General features: G+C 29.3%; 1 protein-coding gene across 1 annotated transcript; it reads right to left on the bottom strand.

The window, feature by feature from the left end:
• Window positions 1-3,200: 3,200 nt before the first annotated feature.
• On the bottom strand, window positions 3,201-20,901 carry LOC148279394 (protein takeout-like). The gene is made up of 6 exons (XM_088229968.1): window positions 20,702-20,901; window positions 15,600-15,769; window positions 8,767-8,837; window positions 7,268-7,407; window positions 5,916-6,065; window positions 3,201-3,628 (listed from the first exon to the last, which is right to left on the bottom strand). Exons 1-6 carry the CDS (start codon window positions 20,766-20,768, stop codon window positions 3,465-3,467), a joined length of 762 nt encoding a protein of 253 aa, XP_088086094.1. The 5' UTR covers window positions 20,769-20,901; the 3' UTR covers window positions 3,201-3,464.
• Between the last annotated feature and the right edge of the window lie 397 nt (window positions 20,902-21,298).

Consider the following 21,298-nt stretch of genomic DNA (forward strand, 5'->3'; position numbering starts at 1 on the left):
TGTTTTAAACCTAAACAATCTGCCGTCAAAATGACAATTTCCATGAAGTCAGGAAGATCAGTGTTACGCAACGTTAACGTTAAGCAAACCGGATATCCTTTACAGCTCTCATATCATTGGTTGGTTCATATGAACCAGTGACGTCGTTCAAAGTAGCGCGTTATTATTAAAATATTATTTTCGTACATTTTTAAGAAACTTTCTGATAAAATTTCATGCTTTAATTTTTACCTCTCGCAAGAAAACGTTTTTGTATCTAATTTCCCGTAGGGTTGAAGTTCCTTGATATGGAATTGAAGAATGATAATGCACTATTATTGAATCTATGTCGAAAAATACGTAGATATTATTGTTTTATTGAATTATTATTATTGCATTTTGAACGCCGCGCCGGGACTAAAAAAACATTTTAATTTATCGCATTGTATTAAAATTATTTAACCTTTGTGGTCATAATCTTCCTCGGTAGTGTTTCGTTTCAAAACAAAATCATAAGTTCTTAACCGGACGAGCTTTTTAGTACAATAAAACAATCATAGAGGGCGCTGAGCTGCGCCGAAGGAAATCTTAAATCGAATATTACGTCGTTGTGCTGGCAATGTCTTTGATTTTTCTTTAATAAAAGTACTTTTATTTATCTCATTAAGATTACATAATTTTGTTTCTACAAAATCATTTTGTCACCAATCACATCGTATCTTGATCATTTTTGTTACATGAAGGTAAGATGATCAGTCTTACGCTTAAGGTACTAGTCCGGGGACTATGAAATATTCAAGTGTGAAAACACCCTTTTAAATATTTTTTTCCTATCAACCATTTCCGAAATCGGACTCGAAACCACTTGCATAGTAGGCAAACATAATTCATATTTTTTCTAAGTAAATTACATTGTTACAAATATAAAAACATGTTACAAACTCCATTATCAAAATGTACATTGTTTAAAATTTTATCTCTTTCATTTTTATGAAAATGTTAAGTAACATATATTGCAGGCGATACGACGATTATTGGCACGTCTGCCTCGTGGCGTAGTGGTCAGCACGTTTTCTTACCACTCAAGAGGTCTCGGGTTCGATTCCCGACACGGTTGAGATGAAATATACGAGTATTTAAAAAAAAAGTCGCATTTTTACACTAAAATATTTCATAGCATCTTGGACTGGCACCTGAAATGTAAGACTGTACTTTCATGTGACAAAAAAATATCAATATATGCCGCGACTGGGGTACCAATGTAGTGCCCTGTGCACCATTAGGTGCGAAAAGGGAATGATAATGATGTTTAGGCACTGAAATAAAATAATATTTTTTGTATTGTCGGTTTTAATTATGTAGGCTTCAAGATAGAAATTTAACATTTTTTTTACATTTTTAAAGTAGTAAAAGTCTATAAAATTCTGTCCGGAAAAAAAAAATTGCAAATTATCAGTAGCATAAAAAATATTCTTAAATTTGTAATTTTGAATTCCCGCAAAAACGGTGATTCCATTGGCCACGCCCCTAATACGTCATGATTCATGTTTATTTGTTCCTGACCATTCACAGAGAACACTAAAACATTATCACGAATCTTGACGTCACAACTACCAAGGCCAAACATGTCGCGTTTTTCTCGCAACGTATTTTTATTAAATTTCTTTTTTACATTTCTGTATAAAAATATTTCTCCACAATATCCGTATTGAATACGAAAATACAATTAATTATTCTAAATCCTATTTATACATTTTTATCAGTATTCCTAGTATGTGATATTTCCCTAGTATTAGGTTTAACTTAATTGTAATTGTATTCTTTATACGCCCGGACACGGAATAAATGTCTACAATTAAGTGTGCATAAATGCAACACAAGTGCTGCACGAAATTATTTATTCTTCACGGGAAAAAACAATTATAATAAATAACCCACTGAGTCAAATTTATAAAAAATATTATATAATTTAAAGAAGCATATGAAACCCACTCCATCGTTACTTTAATTAATATCGTATATAATTATTCTTGGAGATATTTACTTTAAAAAGTACCTATTTGTTTACATATTGTAAAACGAACTCCCTCTCTAAGCATAAGCCTCTTGCTCCATTATAAAGGGAGCAACGTTTTGAGAATGTGTAAATATTACGAATTTATAATATGTATAGGTAGGTATATGGTAGGTATATGTCTATAACACAAAAAAGTAGCCAGAAATTAAAATGCACGCAACGATACATGGAAAGACAGATGCTCGGTGTATGTCTTAGAGACACATTAAGAAATAAGGCGCCGAACCGGAGTCGTGGATATCATGGATCGTGCTGCGAAATTGAAATGGCAGTGGGCAGGACACTTGGCGAGGCAAAATGATGGCAGGTGGACACCCAGAATAATAAAGTGGAGACCGTGGGCAAACAAAATAAGCGTTGGAAGGCCACAGAAAAGATGGGTCGACGACATTGCATCTATTGCCAGTAAAACGTGGATAATGAAAGTGGATGATAGGAAGGAATGGAAGCGTTTGGAAGAGGCCTTTATCCAGCAGTGGAGAGAATAAGGCTGCAGAAAAAGAAGAAGAAGAAGAAGATAGGTAGGTATAATATTATAAATGATTATTTTTTGATGATCAAATGATGAAAAATATATACGTATGTTATAAATGTATGCGTTATAGATATTGTAATAGTCGTGTAAAAGTTGAAATTAAACTTACGGACGAGCGCTAAGCTCAACGAAAAACTCGTGTTACTTTTACTGAATATCATGTTCTTATATTTTTTTACACTGTCGTTTTTCCAGTACTTTTTAAAATTATTTTACATTTTTTTTTCTTGTTTACATATCTTAAAATGCCATTTTATTTAATTACTTGCCAGAAAACAGCTTGTGAAAAATCACTAAAAAGAAAAATATTATAATAAAATAAATGTTAAAATTCCACGCCAAGCACAAGAGGTTTCTTCTTTTTCGGTAAAGTATTTCGTTTAGTTTTTTCGTATGTCAACATTGTATCTGCTTTTAAAGCATATTAAATAAATAAAAAAATGGCAGTATTATTACCGCATGTCATTATTTAGGTGTAGCATTGTACTGCTTTTGCTAAATAGTGTAACAAATATTAATTATAAATTATGATTACTCAGGAGTAATTCAAATGAAATTAAGCACACATAACATATTTTGATTTGTATACGGTATTTCTATCGGCGTTATTAAATGCAAAAGTATATGACGGCATGGAACGGAAATGTGCAAATTAAAAACAATTTATCGTTTTAAAAATATTAGTTTAAGTAAATTCATATTTTTAACAATAAATAAAATTAATAACCTAAAACTTAATCTATTATAAAGTATGTTTATTGCACTTGTATCAACTACCTGTGCACGTTTGTAGATTCACATACATTCCTATATTACTGGTTTATTAATTAACAAATACTTATTTACACAATGGTTAAATTTCATTTAAAAAAATTATGGCGTAGCTGATGAAGGGAATAATTCGTTGTAAGGAACTTTGAGGAATATTTTGTTGGCGAATCCAGTTCCTATTTTGGCCCAAACTATCTCAACTATAGGAAGAAGTTCTCCATAGATCAGTCGCCAGTTATTGTTGGAGAATTCGTACGCTATCTTATCTAGAAAGAAAAAAAACATTGATACAAATATAAAAGTTTAAATACAAAGTAATGATTTTCATTTTACATAATAAAAGTAAAACAGTATAATAAATCGCCTCATAGCGTTCGTTCCTAAGCTCACCCACTTAAATTTGTGAATACAAAAAAAGTTAAACAATTAAAATACTACGTTCAGTTGACAACTGTTTACAATTATATAAATTGGTCGTTTCGTGCAAATATTTTTTTATTTTATTAATTTTTCACGCTCATAAGGCTTTTACATACATGGAAGTTATTTAAAACATGAGTATATAAACAACATTAAATTTACAAAATTCAATATAAAGCAATAAAAGATAGAACAGTGTTTAGAAGTAAAGTTGGTATAAAAAAAGAAGATGAGTATATAAACAACATAAATTTTAAAAAAAATACAAAAAAAAAAAATTAAAGATAGGATCAGTGTTAAGAAGTATAGTTGGTATAAAAATAAAAATAAAAAGATGAGTGTATGTAAACACTTTTAATACAATATAAAAAAAATAATACAGAACTGTGTTTAGAAGTTTAGTTGGTTTTGAAATAATAATAATAATAAAAAAGAAAAAAAAATATGCTAAAGAAATGCAGTTAAAGGTTTAAAGCAACTAGGTACATAATATTATAAAATACAATTTAAACAGAATATTAAGTTCTATTTGATATGGAACATATACATTGATATTTAAAATTTACAAGACTCACGTTAAAGACATCGATGTTGTTAGCATATTGGTTCGCGAGTACATGGATCCGCATTACTGGTGAATTCGCACTGTCATTGGTCGATGATGACCGCAGTAGAACAGAGTATTACATCGAGTAACTCGACCAAGCAATCGCACATTAATCAAATTAACAAAATTAATAAGTTCACAACAATCGAACATTGATGTTATCATTTTAAACAAAAAAAGCAAGTCATTTAATTTTTATCTGTTTTCTAATGTTTGGATGTTTAAATAATTATAAATAATATATAACATACTTAAAAGTATGTGTAATTTATGTATTCAATCGGTATACTTGATTTAAAATTGATAAAACGCAAACATTTATGCTGAACTTATTCGATGTCCTTAACATGAACCCTGTAATACGGTGACAATATAACTGAGTTGTACTCGAGTTGACTGCGCACTAGGGCAATATACAATGTTTTCATTATTTTTATAGACTCAAAATCCCGTATCGTTCGCAGCAAAAATTCCAAGGTTCTCATGCTCTTATTTGTAATGTTTTGTACATGTTTAATAAAACTCAGTTTTTCGTCAAATAGAATATCCGTCTGTCAATGTTTGAATTTATTTATTCTACATTGAGGTGGTTTTTCTTCGCAGTCTCAATACTGGTAATTGGTTTCCAGCAAAGTCCAGCATCTCGTCCTCCACTGCTCTATTATCTGCAGGCCTCTTCAGCTCAACATGTGAGGCGCAGTTTAAGTCCTCGCACACTTGCTCCAAATACTCCAGTCGGGGGTGATTATCCTGTCCATTCCCTCTATTATGTCATGCAGGAGACCCTCATGGCGCATAATGTGGCCGATCCATTGGGCTCGCCTCTCTGAGATGGTTTTGATTAGGTGCCTCCCTTCTTCGATTCTACTGAGAACCCCGTCATTAGTGATGTGGTCTCTCCAGGAAATTCCTAATATCCTTCTGTAGTACCACATCTCAAAGGCATGTGCTATGTAAGATTTATTAATGATGTTCTTGTTTCACTATAATATTACTGTTGTACTATATCGTCCCAACTCAACACGGGACATTGATTCCATAAACTTGGGATTTGTATTTCAATTAAATGTAACATAAATATAGTGTAAATATGTAAAAAAATACATAAATAAGAAACAAACATCATTATACTATATTATTTCGTTCCAACGCAACACAGTACTTTAGTTAATATATACTTAAGTAACAAAACTGACTAAAAAAACATATTCTCTATTCGCTTTCTACTACATTTATTTCCTCGGGGTAACCCGATGTATTCTACAATGAGTTATCATTGTATAATTGTGTTTATGTATCGTGAGTATGAAGCTTTGTTATTTTGTGTTTCCTGATAATGGATTCCATTCGTTTAAGCAGATATTTTCTCAAATGATGACTATATTATTTAAAAGCCGGTTTTAGCACATTTGACTCATAGAAGTATCTACATATTATATTATACGAGGTCATGATTGGCCTCGGCGTTGATCGTAATTATCAACCATGGAGACGTTTTTTTATCATAAATAAATGAATAAACTTACTTAGTTCAGCGTTGTCTCCGAATATATTGGGGATGTGGACTTTCATGTTTCCTACTTCAGGCCTCATAAAGAACTTCACGATGCGCATGTACGTCTTCCCGTTCTTCACTTCTGGTTTCCCAGAGAGTTTGTATGTCCACGTTACGTCCGCTAAAAATGACAATTAGGTGTTAATACAAATATTATATTGGCAAGCCATAAAAAATGTTTTATTTTAAGCGACAGAAGAGTAAAAACCATAACATAAAATTTAAAACCTAAAACATTTATAAAAAAACGAGTTGCTTAAATGCGTTGTCAAAAAAAATGATTCAGTAAAAAAGCAAACATCGAAGTGATGGAAAATTAATTATCACTATTAGATTAGTGTTAAATTGGTTAAATTGATCATTTGGAAGGTTATATTGCTACATTTAAAAATAAACTGAAATAATATTTGTAAATATTTTATTTGACATGTATAAAGTATAAATATATGTTAAAAGTCTAGACACACTTTTATTTTCAATCTATAAAAAATATAAAAAAAACAACATTTTATTTGGTATTCTATCCTTTGAACAGAGAACGGAATGCAGGACCTGCCAAAAGACGGCGCTGTCAAATATTATAAAACGAAGAACACCAGATAGGTTAGCTCTTTTCCACGCCCGACAGCTCCCAGCAAATACGTTCCGTCTAATCTCAAATGTTTTTTAAAAACTATTCTTATCTTGTGAACTCAGTGAAAGATAAATCCCATGTAAGTAATTCACATCGTGTTTCATTTAATAAGCATTACCTCCATAATACTACATAACTGTAAATAGGAAGAGATTGCCTTGAGGCAATATGCTCGCCCTAAAATATATATAAAGTGTTCAATAAATAAACGGTAATTAACCAATCTCAAATCTGTATAATCTTATAACGGATCATATCTCAAAAGTATCTATCAAATATAACACTGGTAATAATGAGCATGTTTTTGTTAAAATTTAAAACTTTAGTTAAAATTTTCAAAATCATCATTATTTTTCATCACCTTATAGTGCATAGGGCACTGCATTGGTACATGAATCGGAGTGTATAGTAATATGTTTTTTTGTTACATGAAGGTAAGATGAGCAGTCTTACGCTTCAGGTACTAGTCCAGGGACTAAGAAATATTCTGGTGTAAAAACACCTTTCTTTTTTATGTCAAAAAAAATTACATCAATTATGTCAGGAATCGAACCCGAGACCTCTTGCGTGGAGGCAAACGTGCAGACCACTACATCACGAGCCGACGGAAAATTTTCGCCGTGACTTTATAACCGCGCTGAAGCAATTTCGTAAAAATATTAAATAGATAATAATTTAAACCTTCTTACACATCGTATTGTTGAAGAAACCTTTAGAACTAAAAACTAGAGCATTAAGTCTCCCCTCGCCTTTCACAAAACCATCAACTGTTATTTCCTTATTAGACATGTCAATTTCCAAATCAAACGAGTCATCCTGAATATTTGATCTGAAAAACAAAAATATTCATTATATTTCTAGTTTCGTATTTTATTTTTGCATTTATTTTTATTTAAAAAGGTAAACATGAACAGGAAATACAAAAGGAAAAATAATGAAACCCACTAAACCGCGAAACCGGCTTGTCAGCAGGTTTCTTATTTTTCCTTTACAAAGAAAAACGTTAGAGAAATTATATAAGTTTTAAAAGTAATATAAACATTATAAAGAACTAAAAGCTTACGTATATTTTGCATAAAATTTATTTACAAAAAATTAAATAGATGACTCTTAACATAAAATAATCATAAAATAATTATAAATTATAAATAAAATAATAATATTCAAACCAATATTCAAACAACATATGTAGCACGCACATATTATATTTTGTTTTTTACTTTGAATGGGAAAATGTACAAAAAATAAAGAAATATTTAGATAAAAAAATAAAAAAAACTAAATACTGTACAATGTTAATATTTTTATACCCAAATACTTCTTAAACATTGTTAAAATGATAAAAAAAAACATAAAACTAAAAAAGCCCATATCACATAACCTTTAGAGGTATATTGACTTGTTACATTTTTTGTTGTACTTAAATTAATTAATATTACAATAGTAATTTACAATATATGTCTTACATGTACAGATTGGGCGACATATGTTTTTTTTATAGAAATGTATTGATGAACTTCAAAAAAATATTATTTAACAACGTTTAACGTACAACCATTTCACGTTGATTTCTTAACTGAAAATAGGGAAATATCACATACTACGAATACCGAAAAAATATAACAAATTAAATGGATTTAGAATAATAAATAGTATTTTCAAAATCAATGTGGATATTGTGAAGAAATGTTTTCATACATAAATGTAAAAAAGAATTTGATAAAAATACGTTGCTAGAAAAACGCGACGTATTTGGCCTTGGTTGTTGCGACGTCAAGATGCGTGATAATGCTCTAAATCAATTTCAATGGACAGGAACAAATAAATATGAATCGTGATGAATTAGGGGCGTGGCCAATGGAATTACCGTTTTTGCGGGAGTTAAAAATTATAATAATTAGCAAAAATTTTTTTTTACTATACTGTATTTGATTTTTTTACTTATATTACTTAAAAAAGTAATAAGTAAAAAACGCGATATTTCCTTATTTCAATAACTAAGCAACGGCAAGTACCACGAAATAATGAGCTTCCCATAAAATCAAAAGGACGGACAAATAAATTCTGACGGTTTTCAAAAGCTGTTAAATTGATATTTTGGATTGGCTAGTAAAAAGAATGACTTATAAAACTATAAAAACATTATGATTATGAACAGGTGATGAATGATAAAAGCATATTTTCTCACCTTACAGCGTGCACTTTAGCTTTACTCATTCCATAAGATCGTATGTCTTTGAGAACCGCTTTACCCGAGATCTGAAAAAATGTGCTTTCAACATTAAGTAAAAAACAACAAGAATTTGATACAATACTAGAATATCGATAAGATTCAACTATAACCCTGTTCTGTCGCAAAAAAAACCCTCTTGTGTATGAATACACTATAAATGATATATTGCTCGAAAGAGTGAGCGAAATAAGAGACCTGGGTATAGTGTTTGATGTAAAATTAGATTTCGTTAATCATATTAACAACATAACGAACAAAAGCATGAAAACATTAGGTTTCCTGCTTCGCACTGTCAAAGATTTTAATTCACTTAAAGTAATAAATATTTTGTATGTAGCACTAGTTCGCAGTCAGTTAGAATATAATTCCATTGTGTGGTCTCCTCTGTATAAATTACACATTAAGAACATGGAGAGAATTCAAAAAAAGTATTTGAGATTTGTAAATTTTAAATTAAATATTCCCTTAGATAACATAAATTACACGTATTTATTAGACACTTTAAATTTAATTTTATTAGAAGATCGTAGAAAAATAAATGACCTCCTTTTTTTATTTAAAATTTTAAATTCGGAGCTCGATTGTTGTGAACTCCTGAATCTCATTAACTTCAAAATACCTAATCGAGTCACTAGAAGTACGGAGTTGTTTGCAACTACGAGTACATACGTGGGTACTAACTATGCACGACACTCTCCGATTCCGCGTTTACATTCCTTAGCCAACAAATTTACTTGTGAAATAGACATTTTTAATACGACAATTATTAATTTTAAAACGTTCTTAAATGCACTGTTTGAAGCAAATTATTAATGTCGTAATAGAACTTTCTTTTTCATACAATTCTTTCTCTGTTTTTGATGTGTATTATTATTATCTTATCTCTTTCTGATATTAATTTATCAAATATTTTTGTGTACCGTATATTATATTATTTTCACATATATACTTACTGTTAACTAATTTTCATTATTTGTTTTTAAGATTAATTTGTTAATAACATTTTTTTATACGTATATATGTGTATATATGTGTGTATATATATATTTAGAATTCTTAACAAGTTATTTACAATTTGTTTTTTAAATTTAACATTGTTCTTGTATTCATATTTTTAATCTTTTTTTTTTTAATGCAAAGTTTCGCTTTTTATTTTGCATTGCAGTTTGCTTTTTATTGTTTCTACATGTATATAAAATCTTTTTTTATTTCTTTTAATGTGTTGCGTATTTATAAAATTATTATTTTCTTTGTTTGTAGTTACCTGTATATTTATTTTTATACTTATAAGTATATGAAAATGTATTTATTTTTTTGTTTGAATTCTTTACAAGTTACTTATAATTTGCTTTTTAATTCAATTACTTTTATTATATCCATATAAAATTATTTTTTTCTTTTTACTATGTAAAGTTTCACTTCTTATTTTGCATGGCAGTATGCTTCTTATTGTTTCTAAATGTATTGTTTATCTTTTAAATTTTTACGCACTATGTTTGTACTTAACTGTATATTTTTTTGTAAATGCCCCTTGGGCGTATTGTAAAATTAAAATAAAAATAAAATAAATGAATAAAAATAAAAAAATAAAATAAATAACCCCTTGAGTTAAAGATCAAAGTAACTTTAGATCAATGGCGTGTTTACAATTTTTTTTTTTTAAAGTTGTACACAGGCTGCCAGTTCATTACAAAGAGCCAACGTGATAAGAGCCACCAGCTTCCCCAGCTGGAAAGAAGATACATCTGAAGATTAAGAGGATTCGTGGAGTTGTGCAACCTTTCCTACGCATCATAGTTCTCTTTTTTTTCCCAACCTCCTGCAGCCTTATGCTGGAAATATGTGGCATTTTGTCACCCACTCGACAATAGTCGATTAGGCATCTTTATTGCTTTGTCATAATACTATTCTTAAAAACCCTTCGATATAACGATAGTTATTAGAAATACTTGATATTTATTTAATGGACTTTAAAAACACATTGTATAATATATATCTCACATCCGTATTTCGACATTGACAAGCGATAAAACAATTTTGAAATCATGTTTCTAGTGAAACTTCATTTGGTAATGGATTAAAAATCAAAACAGTTATACTTGTTGCACATTTGTTTAAACGTCATCATCATAACATTGATCAGAGTTGTAAATTTTAAGTTAAAATACAGCAAAAATACCTACTCGTCATTCAAACATGAATGTCGAGCGTTTTACAAGAAAGAAGTTTAACAGCTGAAGTTACGATGTCGCATTCGATTGTCAATGTCGAGTCCTTTGAGGCACTCGAGATAAAGTCGATTGGTTTTCGATCGACTGCATTGGTATGGGTGGTTCAAGAAAACAGTCACTCGTCGAATTACGGAAGTCGCATACGATTCTAAAGACGAATGAGTCCAGCATAAGGCCCCAGGACTCACCCATTCCTCAATATGGTAAACTACTTAGTCTACGAAAATATCCTTCAACAAAAACTCTAATTAATTTGCGTGACAAATAAAAAAAAGGATTACTCAAACCACTAGTTGAAGACGTATGAGGCATTCGAAATAATTTGCGAAATAATTTAAAATAGATATCCTAAGGCCTTAGTTTGGTTCTCCAAAATATCATAATTATCGGCATGTTTTTCTTGAAAGTATGCCTGAGCAGGGGACACGATTTATAATTATTGGTATTTATGTAAATAACGCGGTTAAATCATAACAATTATCGCAAACTGCATTATGCGTAGGCAGAAAAGATGACTTTATTATGCCAAGGTTGGTAGTTGCTTCGAGAGCAAGGGTAATTACTTGTCCTGATATTTAAAACCTTGAACTGGTAACACACAGTCTGTCTACGTTGACTTATATGGCGAAAAAAGCTTTTGAGCCTTATGATGTTTGATTTAGAAAAATAATCAATTTACCAGAATCTAAAATACACACTTTATAGCCACGTGTTCTAGTGCAATATTCCTACGATTTTTTGGTCTATGTATGTACAATGTGCGTTTGATTCTTGGTAAAAGGAAGTAGTGATAAATATTTATCTCAAAAATTGATGTATAAAATGGTTGGTGATGTAACATTTTACTGGATATGGAAAAAAATACTTGAGACGCTCATAATATTTATCCGCCGGACCTGTCAAGAACTATCCCCTAAAAATAGAAATTTCTATTATATAGGTGAGTTTTTGTTATAATACAAACTTATTTACTCATAAGCATCGTGTTGTATCAGTGAATAAGCCATGATATGACATCGCACGGCATACGTATTATGAAAATAGTCTGTCTCTCTCGCGCTCAGACGCGCTTATGAGCGTGACATAGACAACTATTGCTTTATTAGTTGCTAATGATATGGTAAAACAATATACACAGGATACTTCTGCGTTCGTCTGAATTTCGCTGCGATTCTTAATTGTAAAAATATAATAATATGTACGAGTATTATGTTATGGATTAAAAACACTTGTTTGTAAATATGTAGGTATTTTCATTTAATCAAATCATGAATAGGTCAATTATGTATTGATGGCGCTTTCGCAAAACTTACACGAAAACATTTTTAATGTACAGAATACTGATTTTAAAAATATTGTTGTATTAAATGTTTTTTAAAATCTCTTTTGAATTAGAGCGAAAAAACACAATTAATTAAGAAAATGATATATATTTACGAGTATTTATTTTTAAACAGGCATGTTTTTTATTTAATATTTTGTGTTCATCATAATAAAAATTAATATAATGTAATTAAAATGCACAGTTCAAATTATATCGGAGACAATATGTATACGCACTTATTGATAAACAATAAATAAAAATACACATTTTTTCAAATTTAAATTGCCCCTTGTTCTTAAAAGAACAATAATAAGTAAAATGCAACATTGAAAAAAAATATTTGAAAAATATAAAATAATGAAACAAAGTATTTTAGTAAATTAATATTACATTTTTTTAACCCATTGTGTATTTTTTCATATACACAACCCTCTAATCCAACACCGAATTTTGAAAAAAGATAGCAAATTTGCTTAAAATTTAATACACCATTTTTTAAAATCAATATCCCATAGATTTTAAATGCGTTAGTGTGAGTTTTCTGAACGTGCCAGCTTAAGTTAAACCACCAGTACGTACTAAGGTCCTAATACAAACATTAAAAATAAGGTAAGGATATTGTTTTTCTTTTCTATGACAAATGTTCTCTTAACTAATTACATTAAATTATGATACTATTGGTAACATAACATGTAACGAGACAGATCGTTTAAAAGGTAATATCATACCGGTTGACACAATTAGGAATTTAATATTCAATCCTGATCAATCCAATACATTAATTATTTTATAATTGATCTATGACAGACGACTGGACATAAATAAATACATGCAAGATATAAGGTTGCTAGACCAGTCACCTTTTATTTGTTCACAACATGCAATGTGTTACAAACTATAATTTAATAAAAAGAAAAATAAAATATAAAAACTGAAAAAATCGTTTGGAAATAATAATAGTAAAAATAAAACGATTTTAAAAAGAAAAAGTTAAATAAATAAACACAAGATATTATATTGCTAGACCCGTCACCCTTTATAATTGTTCACAGCATCCAACGTATAAAAACAATAGTTTAATAAAAAGAAGGATAAAGTATTAAAGTTTAAAAAATTCGTTCGAAAATACTGAAATAGTGAAAAAGTAATAATACTTAAAAAATGTAAAAGAAGAAATAAAATGATATTAAAAAAGAAAAAGATACGTTATAAGAATAGGAAAATAATAAAAAAATAGATTTAAATATGTAATAAAAGGCGTAGCGAGAAATGACATAAAAATAAATAAAACGAAAGCAGACCTATGTATTGATGATCAATTACTTTTGAATTCCCTTAGTGAATTACCAAAAATATCATTGTTTTTAATACTAGAGTTCCTTCGATTTTTTGTGTAAATTTTAAAATGAATTAATGTGATAACATAATAAAGAGACTTTTTTTAGTATACAATCTACTTTATATATATATATATATATATATATTAATTTTAAAGCCGTTACTTTCCAAAAAAGAGACTAGTTCTTGTGCTTTGAGGACTTTTGATTCATTTGGTAATTTTAAGTTATATAATTTAATTTAATGTACATGAAAAAAAAACAATTAAATTATAGGAAATAAAAAGAAAAACCGAAAATAATAATGTATGTACTAATAAAAATAGAAAGCTATTTTTACTCGGGTTTAAAAAAATTCTTTAAATTTACTTTGAATTTATTTTCTGATATACGAGTATTAGTCTTAAGAGTTTTAAGTTCCCTGGGGCGATTATTGTAATTTTTTATTCCGTCGAAAACAAAACTATTTTAATCATGACTTGTGTGGAATTTAGGAATTTTGATATTATTTTGGTATCCGAGTGACTTATTCATCTCAAATTCGTATTTTTTTTCTTCTTTGTAAATTTGTATAATAGAATTTATTTTGCAAATACTGCTATATGGACTATAAATAATTTATATAGATTTTCCGCGTTGATAGTTGACGGTTTCTTTAAATTTACTTTGATAGTTAATCTTTGTACTATTTTAAGAGGGTTAAATTTATTGGCATATGCACTACCCCATCCACCAATACCATATTGTAATAAAAATTATACAATTAACCAAAATATATCAATTTTGGGACCATTTTATTGAAAAACATTTTTTACTCATTGGAGTAGTAAATACTTCACAATTAGAAAATGAGAATCAAGGTGGGGTAGAGTAGGGTTCTCAGATACGTGAGTCCGCAACCCTAGCCACGGGACCACAACCCGACTAAATCTTTCGCATTGTACTTGTGAAACTTATTGTACTGCCTGCACATACTTATACAGTTCCCAAAATATTTCCAATAAAAATGAGAACTGGCGTAGAATTTTGTACATTAATTTATTTTCTAATAAAATAGCACAAATTTTACCTAACAATGTTAGGCCAGCTTTTTATATTAATAATAACGTAGGTAAAATATTAACAAATTGTAAAGATAAGGATGATAAATTAAATCATTCGGGAATTTATAAATTAAATTGTTTAAATTGCCCAAATTTCTATATTGGAAAAACTTCACGTAAATTTGAAGTTAGAATCAAAGAACATATAAGATGTCTGAGTAGTAATAATTTTTCAGAATTCGCAAATCATCTTATATCCGAAAACCATGAATTTAATCAAGAAACGGTTGTAGAAATTTTGCATGTCAATAAAAATGGTTTTCGTTTATATAACTTAGAACGATAAGAAATTAGTAAAGCCATTTATCAAAAACTTCAAATAATCAATTAAATTTTACTTCGAGTCCTCTTTTAAAACTATTCCAGTTACGATTTATTTTATCTTCTTTCTCTCTCTTTCTTTCAATTTTCTGTCTCTTTCATACAATATTTTATTATATAAATAGCAACGCGTGTAATTATAAGTTAGTTAAATTCCTGACGATGAGGTTGTAACCTCGAAACCGGTCGAAGTGTAATAAAAAAAAATTAAAGTGGTTTATACAAATTTATAAACAAATAAGTGTAAAATGTCATACCACAAAGTGAAAAATGTTTTTGATAACAATAATATATTCTTTTTAGGTTCAATGTACACATTAAACTGAAAATAAATAGTTGTTTCGCTACTTGTTATGTTGGTCTTCCCAAAAACAGAGATATGGACAGTGGCGTTTTTTTCTTTTAACCCCCTCAATTATCAACATGTTTGTATAAAGAATTTTAATTATAATTGACTGTATAGGTGCCGTACCTGATTTCGCCTGTACTCGATAACCAGCTCCTGTTCGATATAAGGATCTAAAGATCGTAACTTCAGTCCAGGGAGTCCGGGGGATAAGGTTTTGATGGCATTTTGTATTGCGTCTTTTAAACAATCGTCTATTTCAGGATCCTCTCGATCGCATAGCTTGAAAATACTAACTGAAAAGATAAATTATATTTAAAACAAAGCAAGTTTTTATAACTCTTTTTAATATGGAAGTAAATAAAAAGAGAATTCAAATTAAATATAATACATTTGACACTATTAACATTGACAAACAATCATTACATTTTACATAAACATTCACAATGATTGTGATTCTATGTCATTATAATTTGATCGAATTAATTTTACTGTGTATTTTTATTGTTATTTATTGTGGCTTGACACGGGCATAGCCTAAAAAGCCTTAATAAGTTCATAAATATTTAATTTTGTAATTTTGAATGAATAAATAAATAAAATAAAATAAATGAGGAAGTTCAAAGATAAAAAAAATCAATTGTTAGTAGACTATCAAAATATACAAAAAAAATGTATCGTATATTTTTACGATTTCTGAAAGTTTTGACATTTTTAAAATCACTCTATATTACTATTTTACTTCCGTGAATTATCCTGATCGTTGATTCCCGGAAACCGGAGATCAATCACAACAATCTATCACGGGTTGATTTAGAAGAACTTGTGACGTCATTTAAAGTTGTAGATCATTTTTTCATTCGTGAGAAACTTCGCCGCACAATTACATGGTCTAATTTTTACCTTGCGCAATAAAACATTTTTCTATCCAATTTCCCGTAGCACTGAACTTCCACGGTGAAATTTATTGTGATTTTATTAAAAATAATTTTGATCTTAAATGAATAACAGATTGCCACAACCAAAATTTTCGATCCTGAAAAATCATTTTAAAAAAATACAATCATCTGTAGGCATGAATTAGTCGTAGGATAAATTCAGTAATTTTGTATATAGATCTGGAAATACTCAAAATATTTTTTTTCGTAAGTTGAACTTGTTTGCCTCTAGGTACAGTTGAGCATATGTGAGCTCGTGTATTACAATCATTCGGTTCCGGGTTAGATTCCTTCGCGGGGGGAAAACAGTATTTATTTAAAATTGAAATTGAATTCAAAAGCCTAAAAAATTACCTAGACATTCTTTTATTAAAAAAAAAAGAGTATTCAGAAAACATACAGTCATTTTTTTTTATTTTTTTTAAAAACCTTTATTTTAGCATAAATAAACAATACATTCAGTAGAAAAATGAAACACTTAAGGTTGAACTTGCCAAAAAAGAGTCTAGCTCTTGTGTTTGGCAAGTTTACAAAATAACATAAAAATTAAGTCATACATAATAAGTATTAAAAACAACGATTTTATGACATAAAAAGACCAATTAAGTTTTCATAAATTATGCGAAAGATGTAAGCATTAAATGTGACAAAAAATTAATAAATAAGAAACTCAAGTAAGAAAAGAATAATTGTTAATATTTGCATTTTCCATGGAGGTTATCGTTGGTAATAAATAAAAATTCCAAATGCACGCTCTGAGCCATCCACGTACACACATGAACGCACATATGAAACATACACAAACATATATGTATATTACATGCGGTACATATACATACATAGCATAAACCACTCAAGATGCACATTCAGCAACTATCCCAAATAATCAACTCAATGGAGAAATTTTGTGTATAAATGCAACGTGCAATTAAAAATGTCTATATCAATACTGAGTCCATTACAATTTCTACAGGTACGTCTAATTAATGAATTCGAGTTATAATTGTTTTTGCAAGTTGGTATATAAAAAAAGGGAATTTAATCTGGTATAGCAGAGAGGACAACAGAAACCAATATTTTGTAAAAGGTACGGTGAATCAACCATATTATTTAAAATTTTGAAAAGAAAAATTAAATCACATGTAAGGAGCCTTTTTTGTAGTGATTCTATATTAAAATTAATCAAAGATGCGTCATAATCATTTTCAATGTTACCAAAACGATATTCCAGGGTCCATATAAATTTCTTTCGAATGTTCTCGATTTGATTAATATATACATTATACCGAGGGGACCATATTAATGAAGCAGATTCGAGTTGACTACGCACATAAGTAAAGTAAAGAAGTTTGAGTGTATCTGGTGATGAGAATGGTTTGGAGATTCGTAAGATAAACCCTAGAAGTCTGTACGCCTTATCCACTATTGTATTTATGTGATCTCTAAATAAAAGCTTATCATCCATCAGTACACCCGAATCTCTCGCTTTCATCATGTCGGACTTTTGACCAACATATCGGATAGGGATTGAAAAAATATTTTTTATGTTAAAAATATATTTTGATTGTCTTAGGATGGGGTTATTTGCTTTTGTTAGTTATACAGTCAAAGCAACTTTATATTAATGTATTATTTTATGTAATAATATGATAAATAAACAATATAATTAAAATAAAAAGAAAATAATGAAAGCATTAGTACTAAAAATATAAATAACTAAAATAAAATAATACATAGTAGGAAAATCATTGACTTCAAGTGTCACTAAAAGGAAAGAAATGTGTGATTGCTAAATTGATTATGAACTGTTGTAATTTCCATAGAATTTTAAAGCAATGAATTTTTCGCTTGCAATCTTAGATAAACGAGAATAAAAATTCTCATAGCTTATATTAAGGACTGATATTTGTAATATTTCACATTCTCACGATGTAGGTAACTTTATGTAGGTAAGTTTGCATGCAGGAAATATAATGCAATTATTTGCTAAATGGAAAGTGCACAAGACTGCACCTATACATTTATGCACATAGGTGCAGTTTGTAATACAATAGGGAAATATCACATACTACGAATACCGATAAAAGTATATGAAATGGATGAAGAATAATTATTTGCATTTTCAAAATCAATATCGATATTGCGGAGAAATGTTTTCGTGCGTAACTTTAAAAAAGAAAATATGAAAAAAAATGTCACTAGACAACTCGCGACATGTTTGGGACTGATAGTTGTGACGTCAAGATTCGTGACAATGTTATATAAAAACATTAATGGTTTGGAACAAAGTCGAAAATAAACATGAATCGTGACGTATCAATGCAATAACCGTTTTTGTGAAAATTCTAAATTACAAATTGAAAAATATTTTTAATGTTAGTAAAAAATAGCAAAAAAAATTTTTTTTTACTGGACAGTATTTCACCGACCCATATTACTTAAAAATTTATAAAAAAAGACGTAATATTTCCCCATTCGTACCTTTACAAGAATAATGACAACATACTAAATTTATTAATTTTGAGTAGTGTTACTTGTATTGTCGGTCTCGTTGTGTAGTGGTCAAATGCAGCTTCTTTATAAAATATCTGACAAAATTTTACTGCTTTTTATAGAACTGTATTTGGACGGAAACTCCTTGATGATTCTTCACTACTTGAGTTCGTTGTATATAAACCAAATGTTTTTCTTTATTAGTTATTTCAATATTGATGTACCGTGAGTTTGATGGCGTTTCTTATGTTGTATAATGTTTGTTGAACTAGTTTAGGTTTATCATTCGTTCAAACTCAACATGGGACTTTGGTCCCCTATTTTTACACCCTGTGTCTCAAGATTAAAAAGAAAATATATATTTGTTAAAAGACTATCAAACCATGCCAAATTAAAAAGAAAAAAGAAAATATTTATACCACGACATGCATTTTAATATGCACATGCACTGATTAGATAATGAAAATATTATATGTTGTTTGAGAAATAGTTGAAAAAAGGTAGAGGGGATGGAGGGAGGTTGTGAGCTTAATAAGTTTAATAGGGTGACCATTACAGTGAAACATCGTATAAAGGACTATATTGAAAGTTTGTTTGATTATTGATCAAAGAAAAAATTTTTTTTAAAGCTTTCCTAAAGTGAAAAATTTCCATATTATTTACTTTTAATGTATTACTTATTTAAATTCAACTTATTTTCAATTTAATAATAAATATTATAACCAAACTTCAGGACTCGCCATGGGAAGTCCAACAAGCCCTTTTGTTGCCGATACGTTTTTAGATAACATTGAGAATAAAATATTAAAGTCTAATAATATTTCAATTGACAATGCCTTTTTATTTTTATTTATTAAGGAAAACAACAGTTGTTATATAAGAATACAAAATATAAAAAAATAGTACATAGATCCCGTTAAAGTTTTTCACAAATATAATGAGAGAACATGTTACACAGTAAAGAGAAAAATAATATATTATAAAAGACATGAGAAAAAAAAGAGCTCGTAAGAAGGTTAAGCGATAAGGAAATAGAGTAGATGAAAAGGATTTGCATAATATAGTTGACTAGTTCAACATTTTGATATCATAATAAAATAAACATATTTAAAGGAACATAAACTTATTACACACTGACAAATGTTTCATTTTACAGTGTTTCAAAAAGTTTTTTTTTGAAGTCACAAAATTTTGTATTATGTCGATGATATTTTTTATATTTGGACTGGAACAGAACGTCAATTAATTTAACACTTTGTATCCCGGAGCCGTGTAAACACGTGATTATATAACCATGCGTTGTGTCCTTGTCCCGTGTTTTCACGTGGTTTACCAGCTGTCTAAAAAAGCGCACTTTATTGACATCTGGTGACTTTTATTAGTACTTTTTTGCTGCTGGTAAGCCGCGTGAAAACACGAGACCGGGACACAATGCATGGTTATTATAATCACGTGTTTACACGGATCCAGGATACAAAACACTAAAAAAGGAGTGAGGCCCTGTATATGTGCGAACATTGCATTGCGCAATGTGGCTCTCCATAAAGGCCAATGTTGGCAAAACTATCATACAAAAATTACTTATTTAATTATTTCAAATAAATCTGAGAAGTTTCAATTGATTTAACCCAGTATTTTCATAATTATGACACTTTTCAGAAACCCTTCACAGAGCATGAAATTTCACAAAAATGGGCCGGGTACGGGGTAAATTCTATGTGCATTCGGCCGGTGCACAAAGTGTTAATTCATTAATTTTATAAATAAGACAGATATTGATAACAGTAAAATACTTACTCATATTCATCATTTCCACCACATTTATACAGTAAACTAAAACCACACATAATAAGAACATTCGCATTTTGTTTCGAGTTTATTCCTTTCCCTCTTAAAATGCAGGCACCCGGGCTATTTAGATAAATATGTTGATATTATTATGACGAGTTCCGTTCTCGGCGCTAGAGTCAATACGTGTAGATATGTACGAAATATGAGTGCAAATATCGGACTGAGTGCAAGAACTCATAACACCCTATTCATGTACGTATATCAAATTGAAATCTGGTTTGTGGGGGGGTTTGACAAGGCTGATAAAATACAATCGAGAAGAAAATGATATTTAAACCGATGCAAAATGAAATTAATTATCATTCGCGTCTTGACCAAGACGACGAGATGGAGATGAGCGGGACCTTACTTATAAACCTGTAGCTCAATCACAAATAACTATCGACGTGCTAATAAGCGGCGTGAAAACTATTTCTCACCATGTTTGTTTATCGTATTCGCGATCACAATACAACATCCGTGAACACCTAATATTAAATTTTAAAATATTTACATTTCGCGACATATAATCCTGCGGCGCAATCACATATTTAAATTTCCGGT

This window comes from Micrasema longulum, unplaced genomic scaffold (assembly GCF_059751315.1).
Source record: "Micrasema longulum isolate JH-2025_06_02 unplaced genomic scaffold, ASM5975131v1 h1tg000725l, whole genome shotgun sequence".
Lineage (NCBI taxonomy): Eukaryota > Metazoa > Arthropoda > Insecta > Trichoptera > Brachycentridae > Micrasema > Micrasema longulum.